This window comes from Pelophylax lessonae (assembly GCF_965119305.1).
Source record: "Pelophylax lessonae genome assembly, chromosome: 4".
NCBI classification, from domain to species: domain Eukaryota; kingdom Metazoa; phylum Chordata; class Amphibia; order Anura; family Ranidae; genus Pelophylax; species Pelophylax lessonae.
The window spans coordinates 585,477,499-585,489,053 of NC_138771.1; the positions used below are offsets into that span (position 1 = coordinate 585,477,499).

An 11,555-nucleotide genomic window follows, 5' to 3' on the forward strand; every position below is an offset into this window, starting at 1 on the left:
TAGACAAGTGTGTAAACAGGATAAACGTCTCAGCAGGGAATCCCATCCTACTCCACTCCACTCCACTACATGGACATTCTCTTTGCTCCGAGTTTTCCTTTGCCTCTCTGTTTCTGCATGCAGTATTGTTCTCTGATACCCATCCAGATGATATAATATGATAGGGATGTATTATTGTAAACATTATGAAGGATGGGTGTTTATATCTAATGAAATGCTAGCTATGGTATTCTGTATGTCTGGGTTATAAAGCAGAGCTGCGGCTGGTGGGGTTAGTGTATGTAGATGTGCAGGGATGCTATAAGCTGAAACATCTGGATTTTCGGAGCCTTTCTGCCTGTTAAGAAGGAATGACTGAAATGTTTGCACAGCTGGAGTCCTTTTCTACAAGTGTGACTCAGTGTCACATCGCGGTGACACATGGGGACGCTCCCTGCAGGCTAGGCTGGACTCATGAGACATCAAGCTACCGCTGAGTAAAGCCGTTTTATAGGAAAATAAACAGCCGTCCTATTCCATCTCTATCATTTATCTCCCACTTATAAATAGTATTATTTCACTTTTAATTTGTTTAATTGTTACTTGACCTTGCAGAGAATTGTGAAGCCGCCACCTCGCCCCCATTACCGGCTTTATTTGAGATCACGGTTTTGGCTTGGCTGTTGGCTGACAGATTATATTGTATTGTTAGTAGTAGAGTCTTTCTTGTATTGGTTAGCCATTGATCATTGCAGAACATTTTTATTTTAAAGGGTTAAACAAGCCATAGATGATGCTGTATTCCTTCCTGCCTGCAACCTTGAGCTGCAGAAAAGAAAATCGCTTGATTTCCCCATCAACACATTCGGTGCTAATGGGGGAACTTCTCCTGCAGCGCTATTGTGTTCTGCCAGCAGGGACCGTTCCCTGTCGGCAGAACATAATGATTACTGCTGGCGGCTATAGCTGCAGGCAGTAATTGCATGCAAGAAATCTAACAGGTTGGTTGATCGATGGATTGACTTCAGTACAACCGGCCTGCCAATAGATGGATCAAATCTCGGCTGGTCCCTGCTAAATTGGCTGAGAATCGATTCATCTATAGCCAGGTTTAATTCACCTTTTCAGAACAAATAAAAAGGTGAGCGAACGCTGCACACCCTCCCTCCCACCTCATTACCCACTGTACTTACCTCTGTGTGTTATTTGGCTCTGATTGGGTTTCTAAGTAAAAACCCGGAAGTGATGTCATGACATCTCTTCTGGGTACTCAGCGCCAGATTTAAAAAAAATGACAGCATTCAAAACAGCCAAACTTGAGGTTTTGAATGCTTTTAAGCGCAGAGGAGGGGTTTGGGGTCTTTTAGACCCCCATATCCCTCCACAACAGTACCTGTCAAGTGCTAAAAAATAAATATTTTTCAAATGTACGCAAATATCGGCCGATACCGATATTCAATGGCCAAAATATCGGTATCAGCAACGAAAAACCGATATCGGTCAATCACTACTGTGTACCTATTGGCCAGGTTTCCTCCACTGTCCATTATGCCTCCCTATTGGACCCGTGGGGACACTCCCCTAGACCAGATGAATCACACACTGAGCACCATGAGCAGATCTAACTCACCGATCCTGCTCTCTGTTAAGCAGAAAGCAATATAGAATTTGCCTGCTGCTCTTCTGATAGGCAGACAGAGCCAAAAACTATACTCACTCTCTAGCACCTACCTAGGAGGGGGCTACAAATGGATGATTAGCTTTGTGTGCAGCCAGAACTCCCACAGAAAATCCTGGCTGCACACTGTCTGCGTCCAGGGTCAGAGGGAGGCTCTGTTCACACTTCTCAGAGGACCAATTACATGTGAACAGCGTCAGCTATTGATGTGTACAAAGTGTGTGCAGGCAGAGTTTAGATCCGCTGACAAAAAACTATTGTCTGAATGGATGATAAAGGGTCAATTCATAAAAAAAAAAATTAAAAATGGATCAAAAAATGTCACTGTGCGAATGCCTCAAGATTCACACAGCTGTCAGGAAAAATCCCAGTAATGTGTCTAATATGTGTATATTGTTATGATCGTCTGCTCCATCTAGTGGCCGTAATGCAGTATTTTCCTGATAATAGTTCAGCAATTTGGGTTTTTTTTGTAAATAGACCACCTAAAGTAATTCACGTTTGTAGTTCTTGTCTGATATCATCAGTGCATTCCTGAAGGTTTACTGTGGCTGGGTACTGGTAGGAAGGATCAAAGCAAGCAGTGCATGGGGTGGTGCTTAAACTATACCCCAGAAAAATATTTACCCCCCTTCCAGGCCATTGTTTGTGATGCAGCACTGTGTTCCTTTAACTGACAATTGCGCAGTCATGCAACGCTGTACACAAAATGTATGTATTTTTTTTCCCCACAAACAGAGCTTTCTTTTGGTGGTATTTAATCACCACTGCGTTTTTTTTTTTTTTATTTTTTTTTTTTGCTATAAAGAAAAAAAGACCAACAATTTTGAAAAAAAAAAAAAATTGTTTATTTTCTGCTATAAAACACATCCAATATAAAAATCAATGTCTTCATTAACCTGTTCCTGCCTGTGCTATAGCTGAAAGAGGGCTACAGCGCGGGGTAATAATGCCAGGAGGACATCCATGGGCGTCCTCCTGTGCCCGTGTGCCCCCTTTGCAGAGTTGTATAAAGTACTCGAAACCCATACTTGAGTAAAAGTACAAGTGCTCGATCAAAAAGGGACTTGAGTAGAAGTGGAAGTGCTCAATCAAAAAGTGACTTGAGTAGAAGTGGAAGTGCTCAATCAAAAAGTGACTTGAGTAGAAGTACTAAAGTATTCAACATTTTTTGTACTTAAGTATTGCAAGTAGTTTTTTTAAAAATGTTGCTACTCAAGTACTGAAAGTAAAAGTACAAGTACTGTGTTATGTAGTTATTAAAGAAAGAAGTCAAAAGTTTGATCATCATATTGTTTTTTATTATTTCAAATGCAGCTTTTATTTATACATACAGTAGCATTTATTTTCGTATGCGCTGATAATACACATGTTTTGAGCTTCATGAAACCTGCCATCTACTGTTCTGGCAGTGGTCATTTTTATAATAGTAACGAGTAACTATGCAGCACAAAAAAAAAATATCGGAGTAGAAGTATTGAAATCATCGAAAAAATGTAGTGAAGTAAAAGTGGAAGTAGGAGAAAAAAATTCTACTCTAGGAAAGTACAGATACCGCCTTTCGGTACTTAAGTACAGTAGTGAAGTAGTTCTACTTAGTTACTATACATCTCTGCCCCTTTGTAATCGGCTGATCACAGATTGGGATAAAGGGCTAATCACAGCGGGCCCTTTACAACCTGATCAGCTTTCAGCCAAGGGCAGCTGATCACCCAATGTAAACAGAAGCCGGGTAAGAGTGAAAGTGCCCAGTAGGCAGGTGGTTAATTTAGGCCAATGTGTATTCTGCTATTTGTTTTTGGTAAAAAAAAATCCCAATAAGTGTATATAGATTGCTTTACACAAATGTTATAGCGTCTACAAACTATGGTATATATTTATGGAATTTTTATTTATTTCTTTTATACTAGTAAAAGAATGGTGGCAAACGGCGACTTATAGAGGGCCTGCAATATTGCGGCAGACAATCTGACACTAACACTTTTGACACTTTGTGGGAACCAGTGACACTAATACAATGATCAGTGCTAAAAATATGCACTGTCACTGTACTAATGACACTGGCTGGGAAGAGGTTAAACATTTAGGGCGATCAAAGTTAACTGTGTGCCCAGCCAGTGTTTTTGTGTACTGTGTGAGGTGCTTTTATTAAGGGAAGTAATATATTTTATTCCCTGCTTTGCAAGAACGCAAAATCCATACCGGCTTCTGCTGTGCGCTCCTACCTGGAAGTTCCGGATCATGTACTAGGTACGTGATCCAGCGAAAGAGAGCTGCTTTGCCCCCCCCCCCATACATCCTCGTGATGCGGATGGAAGGTGGTTAAAGCCTAATTCCAGATTTACTGTCATTTTAAACAGCCTGGCCCCAATTACGGTAACTACTTCCTAACAGATGCGCCTGCTGAGAGTGCTGTATAAAGAATATAGCTACAGTATACAGGGCTGTATTTCAGCAGTGGTATGGAGACTTCCAGCCCATTCCCAGCACAAAATCTAGTCATGCTGAGAGCTGTTCAGCCATTCAGTTTTTTCTTAAAATGATACATTTTCTCAGTTTGATCATGTAATATGCTTTCTATTTTCTATTATTGGCGTAGGAGATTTGTAAATCATTGCATTCTGTTTTTATGTGGATTTTACACAGCGTCCCAACTTTTTTGGAACAGGGGTTGTATTTTATCCCCTAATACAAGACTTTCTGTGATTGGCTGAGGTGGATATTGTGACATCATCTGCCTGCCTCTCCACCGCCAATCAGAGGAAGTCTTGTATTCATTGATGAAATACAGGCTTCCTGTGAATGGATGAGCAGAGCTCATCACAACTTAATTTTGTTCTGGGAATGGGCTAGAACACAGCGCAGTATACGGTATATAGCTGATTCAACAAACATATATACAGCGCTGACAGCTCGTGTATCTATTAGTAAAGGAAATATTTTGTTTGGACCTGCTTGGTTCAAACAAACTAAACTTAGGCTTTAAAAATTTTGGGCTGCTTTACGCAATTAATAGGAGATCACCAGCATTTGCTACACTTTGCATAGTTAATTGTGGCCAAGCTGGCCCAAACGAACTATGTCCTTCACTAACCTTTGAGGCCGCTGGATGTGCAGTATAAACTGTATGTAAGAATATATATAAATTCGCTCTACAGCAAGCAGCCACTTATATAATTGTGATACCAGCTCATAACATGCATAAATCCAAGTAAGCAGCGGTAATATAAATGTGCAAAAAATTTAGGAATAAATAACTATATATAAAGTACAAACATCCAACAAATAGTGCATATACTGTATATTAGGCCAATAAACACAGACCCAAAAATTCAAATAAACAAAGTTCAATAAATGCAAAAAAAAAGTTAATTCAAGTGCAGATGAATTCCTTCACGATATTTTTAAAAAGTGCAATTGTGCAGTAGAAGAGAAGTGGAATCCACCACCAGATAGCAACAGTTGTCAGATGCCTCTTACCAGAAAGGTTGAACCATATATTATAATGGTCAAACTCGCATGTAATAAAACTAGAGACCGGCATCCAGTAGAGAGATGATTGCTATGGCAATGTAACACCGAAGGGTAGAGAAATAAACTGCCATAGTGAAGCACCTTTTATACTCTCACCATTTATTCAATGTACTCCAAAACAGCATCAATCCGATATAACAAGGCTAAACCAGCAGGCTGGTAGCTTGCATAAGCAAAAAGCTGTTTGCGATCAGCAGGTCGTGCGTGATGACGTTATAGACAGGCCATGCCCTACATGTTTCGTCAGCAATGACGTCTTGGGGGGACAAGGTGATGCTAAATACGGTGTACATCACTGTGTTTTGGGTTTGAGCCAAGACTTGTGACATCAGCCCGCCTTGCTGATTCAAGAAGCTTTGTATTCATTGCTAGAATACATCGCTTTCTCTGATTGGCTGAGCACCAATCACTCTATTGTGTTTCAGGTATGAGACAGGAAGGTCTCAGCTTGCACCCAGAACACAGTGCGGTATGCTGTATGTGGCCTCAGCTATATACAGCTTATACCGTACATCCAGTGGCCTCACACGTTAATGAGGGACTTAGTTCCTTTGGGCCAACTTGGCTCAAACAAACTTTTTAAAGTGTAGCAAAATCTGGAGTTCAGCTTTAAGTATTAATTCAACTCTTTTTTTTACCTTCTCTAAAGAAAAAAGACAAACACACTTCACCATATATAGTCTAAAGGACGTTGTTTGTGCGTTAATTAGAATTCCTTCTAGATTGTAAGCTCTAACGAGCAGGGCCCTCTAGTTCCTCCTGTTTTGAACTGTATTGTAACTGTATTGTCTTCCTTCACATTGTAAAGCGCTGCGCAAACTGTTGGCGCTATATAAATCCTGTATAATAATAATAATAATAATAATTCCTCTGCTTGCGCATCAATGGTTGGGAAAGACTGCGACTCTGAAATGCTCACAGATGAGGATTATGAAGTCACGCTAACACCAAATGTTCTCCAAGCTTCATTATGTCTAGCTCCAAGGAATGTATACACAGCATGCATCTGAATGCGTTGATCAGGGGTGGTGGCAGGCTCCTTTGTCTACATTCTGCCATGTTTTTAAAACATAACCAGTTAGTACCTCACTAGCCATGAAAAGATGTCCCCTGCCTTGTAAAGGGAACCCTTCACATTATGAAGAGCTTTAAAAAAGGATCACGAAGGGTTAATTCACACGTGTGGCGAAGGGGGCTGTAAAACCAGGTTATGTCATGGTTTTACTGCCCCCATACTACCCACCTGAACCAGCTGCTAAGGGCTGTACACATGTCATAGCACAAATGTAGCATTCAGTGGGTGTTACAGCTGCCAAACATAGGCCAATGCAAGTCTATGGGACTATGTGGTGCAATGTAGTGATTGTCGTGCGGTGGTGCAGCACCTACACGGTTAAATCTGGGGGTGAGGAGGCAGTATATTGCCTCCTCACTACCTGTCAAACCAAACGCCCTCTAAAAAGTGATCCACTAAAGGGTTGCTGCACATGTGAATGAGCCGTTAGCTCGCCATAGATGATGCAGATCTCCCATTGAGGAGGATAGATGGTGAGAAACTATCACATCCTCAGCTGGGCTCTTTCATTTACTTGGGCATTACCTGGTCAAAAGGAACATGCAATGAAAGGATTACAGAACACCCTATTCCAGCTGTCCTTTATCTAATGCTGGTTACCAGAAAAACAAGTAAAACATCCAGCTGGTTGCTATAAACAGTACAGACACTTTTACTTTTTCCAGCTAACATATGAGGTGCAATGGACACTATTTTTGAAAGTGTCTGAACATATTAAAGTTGATCTGCAGGCAAACCGCTAAATACACATAGATTGGAGCTCTTGTACCTGCTAATGAGTTTATATGTCTGTCCATCCTGTGGTGGTAATATCTACCGTGTTTCCCCGAAAATAAGCCCGGGTCTTATATTAATTTTGGCACCAAAAGATATACAGTAGGGCTTATTTTCGGGGTAGGTCTTATAATGTTCTGTCCCTCTCTGCCCTCCCTGCCTGCCAGAAATCCAGTGTAAACCTAGTTTAGTGTATATAAAATCCTAGGATGCACTTTATTAGTGTTTTATATACTGTCCAGTGAGTGTTTTTGTAATACAATTGTGTGAAATACCTTCATTACGGTACATCGCTGCTCTGTGCTCAGCTAATCTCCTGCTCTCTCCTGTCTTTCTCCTCTCATACGGTAGCGGTCAGAGGGGGATCTCAGCCCCTCCCCTCTGCAGTGTACACAGAAGAGCCGGTGTTCCGTGGTAGATTAGATTAGAATAGGTTTAGCTGATCTGCCGCTCTGCTGTCCTCTTTTCCCTGGCCGACAGCTGGGGGTTACGGAAGCGCAGATGTACCGAAGGTATTACCCACAATTCTAATCGAACACCTGGCGCTTCTGTGTACACTGTAGAGGAGAGGGGCTGAGATCCCCCTCTGACAGCTACGGTATGAGAGGAGAAAGACAGCAGGGAATCAGCTGAGAGCAGAGCGGCGATGTAAGGCAGGTATTATATTACAAAAACACACTGGACATTATTTAAAACACTAAAAGTGCATCCTAGGATTTTTCATACACTAAACTAGGGCTTATTTTTGGGGTAGGGCTTATATTGCAGCCCGCCCCGATAATCGAGATAGGGCTTATTTTTGGGGTAGGGCTTACTTTCGGGGAAACACGGTAGTAGTAGTTAGTCGCATTCAACTGGACTTGTTCTGCAATATTGAAGACATTACAGAACAAGTCCAGTTGAATATGACTAACTATTTTTAGATATACAGTGGCCTGGATAAATGAGAACCTTTAAAGATGCATGGTAGCCAATATGGATCATCCTCTCCCCTTTTTGACTGTAACAGCCTCCACTATCATGGTAAGGTTTCAGGAGAATTTGTGTCCATTCTATCAAAAGAGCATTGTGGGGACAGGTACTGATCTTGGACAAGAAGACCTGGCTGGGATTGATCCCAGAGGTGCTCAGTAAGGTTGAGGTCAGGGCTCTGTGCAAACCAAACTGGTTAAACCATGTCTTTATGAAGCTGGCCTTGTGCACGGAGGCAAGGTCTTGGTCTTTCTAGAACAAAAAGGTTCTCACCGAAACTCGTGGCGCATGGTTGGAAGCAACCAGATGTCTTTGTAAACCATACGCAATCATTTGAAGCGGTGTCCGCATGCTTTTGACCATAAAGTGTAACTTATTATCTCTACTCTAACCAAATTAATTTTGAGAATAATTTGAGTTTAACTGTGTTGCCCATTACAACAATATTATCTTCATCCCTTTCCTTCTCTGATCTCCACTGGAAAGGCATCAGATGGAATTAGATTGTCGTGAAAATACAAACCATCCTCCCTTCAGCCAATTCTTAACTCTTCTCACTGCAGAACGTCATCTTTGTTTTATTGCAGTTTGTTCATGGCATTCCTGTATTATGTCTACAAAGACGTATAAAATATGTTATTTATATGTCTGGAGAGGCATGTTTAGCAGTGCAGTCACGACAAGAGAGGGACCTTGCTTAGGAGCCACTGGAGACATGAAATGCTGAAAGCCTGCAAACCATTATATAAAACATTCAAAGAACTCACTGCATGGCCAAGGTCATTGTAATTATTACGTCTCTAAGAAGAGGCGTTTTTCCATTTCACAGATTGAGGGTGGATTAATTGCATTTAACTCCTTGTCTGCTGAATTTAGGCATCCACCCATTTTATATGGCAGGGCTGGCTGCAATCTTATGATATCAGAGAGCAAGTCACTAGGGTGTAACCATTAAACAGGTCTAGTGGCCTATGATCTGGCCTATGATGCTGAGGCTAGAAGCACTATAGCCCATAAATTCAGTCTCTGTTCTTGATTGCACCATATTTTAATGAATATTACTACAGTGTAGTCCAGTTTAAACTGCTTATGTGAAGAAAAGCCAGCCACTGATTGCAGCAGCTGTTAGACATCAGGTAAACTCTTTCCTAAGAGCCGGTTCACACTATTACGACTTGTCAGGCGACTTGGTGAGCCTGGCAAGTCGCGCACCGTCGCGGTCCATTGAGTAGTACAGGACCGGTTCTAATAGGAGCGACACAAGTCGCTCCGACTTAGAAAAAGGGTCCTGTACTACTTCAGGGCGACCTGGAGCGACTTGCATAGACATTCATTTTATGAAGTCCGTGTAAGTCGCGCCGAAGTCGCGGTGCACGCGACTTCACAGGCCGCCCCCGAAGTCGGAGCGACGTAGTGTGAACCGGCTCTAAACTTTCAGTCTGGGTTCACACCTAATTCGGCAGCGGCTCGCAGCAGGGGACCGGTGCATCCCTGTTCACTGTTTTAGGGACGAATCAGGCCCGAATTTTTGCCAACATGATGGTTGTACCCAAGGCGATCTATGTATCCACCTGGGTACAATCAGCCTGCCCATAGGTAGTTCAAATCTCAGCCAGGTTCAGCAGGGACCAGCTAAGATTCTAACCATCTATTGCCGGCTTAAATGGAGGGAAAGATATCAACCTTGAATTACTAATCAAACATATCATTCATATTTTTAAATCCAGTTGGGAATGCTTCTCTTGACACGTGTGGACCAATCATGTGTTTACACGTTTCCAACAATCTATAAATTAGCTTGAAAACAAGCGAACCTCGTAGTTACAGACACTGAGGAGTAGTTCATCCTCAAAGTTCACAGCAGAAGCACTGAAACCACTGCTGGGGGAGGGAGCACATTGTTGGAATAGGCAAACTGGGTAAACTGAGCTGCCAAAGGAAAGTCTCAGTGCTTCTGTTGTGAACTTTGAGAATGAATTGCTGCACAGTACCTGCAGCTCAGCTACAAAAGGGTCTGTGAGGGCTTGTTGTAAAACTTATTTACAGATTGTTAGGACTAGTTAAATACTTGAATGTCCACAGCCTGGCAACTGGTTCACTTTAAGGGCCTATAAACGTAACTGTTGTGTACTAGCGCTAATGCTTATCTTAAGATTTCCACTTTTAACCCCTATCCTAAGTGCTGAAACATTGAAAAGAACTGGTGCATCCTGGTTTTACTACAGGAAGTTTTTTCAATGAAATATGGCATGTAGCAAAACAGAACGGCTTTACCCACTTCTATTATATCTTGAACTGTGCAGTAATTTCCTTCTGGTATTGGGGCCTAGACGATGTGTGGTTCACATCCCGTCCTTGGTGCCCAGTTATAAGCAATAAATGTTAGACACCTCAATAGTGAACTGAAATGACGATTCTCTGTAAAAACCAGGGACCTGCCTCGGTCTCCATGTTTGTGTTATCCTTCTGTTTGGGTTCTTCTTAGTAGTATGACTGTTCTCTTTTTTTTTTTTGCTAATTCTGTATTATAATTCCCCTAACTTACTTGCCTACCTGTCTGTTTTTATTTCATAGGCGCCTTTGTGATCTGCTGGACACCAGGGCAAGTAGTCCTCCTTCTGGATGGATTAGGCTGCAAATCTTGTGATGTGTTGACCGTGGAAAAGTATTTTCTTCTTCTTGCTGAATTCAACTCCGTCATCAACCCCATTGTCTACTCTTACAGAGACAATGAGATGAGAGCGACCTTCAAACAGATCCTCTGCGCCTGTTGTAACCGAGGCTCCAAATACTCAACTTCCGTCAAGTCTACAAACACAGAGAGGAGAATACTGGCTGACAATGGACATCTGGTTAGGGACTCCACACTTTAGACATGTCTGATGTTTTTGTCTCTCACTGGGCTGAACCTAAAAGGAGACTTGCCACTATAGTGCCATGGATCTGGAACGCACTCCCATCAATAACAAAAACGAATAGGCTGAAAGGCCAGACTTTTATATTTTACGTGAAGCATGACCAAATTACACCACCAGTATCTTTCTAGAAGAAAATACAATGGCTGGGTCCTGGATTGTGTATACTGGTACTAAATGATGGTTCTTCCGACTGTATTTGTACCTTCAGAGCTAAGGTACAACAATTCGGATCAGTTTGTCAATACGAATGATGGGACGCCACATGTTGTCAAGCTTCAGATCTCATGAGAAGAAGGCAGCAGGAACCATTCAGCCAGTGACTATATTGATATGTCTACAGAACAATGAGATGCTGTTTACCAGGCTTATGAAAGCCTTAAAGTGAGAAAAAATGAGCCTTAAATCGATAGATGGTTGCTAAGAGGGAAAACTCTGGGACATATTGTAGTGTGTTAAAATTTGAGGGAACCATGGTTTCTGGAAAGACTATAGATTGAAATTACCTGCAATATTTTTTCATTTTTTTTTTCAAAAAGGTTTTTTTTGTATTAGCGTGATTATGGTTTACAAACAGTCACTTGGAGTATACAAGCACAATGTATATCTTTAAAGGTTTCCAGACCGA

The 11,555-nt window shown here is 41.7% G+C and overlaps 1 protein-coding gene across 2 annotated transcripts in view; it reads left to right on the forward strand.

The window, feature by feature from the left end:
* LPAR2 (lysophosphatidic acid receptor 2) overlaps positions 1 to 11,237 on the forward strand; it is a 133,029-nt gene extending 121,792 nt beyond the window's left edge. For both annotated transcript variants that reach the window (XM_082256930.1, XM_082256931.1), the window contains exon 3: positions 10,587 to 11,237. In XM_082256930.1, coding sequence (XP_082113056.1) covers positions 10,587 to 10,885 — 299 coding nt within the window. In that variant the 3' untranslated portion in view covers positions 10,886 to 11,237. The remainder of the gene's footprint in view (positions 1 to 10,586) is intronic.
* Positions 11,238 to 11,555: the final 318 nt, after the last annotated feature.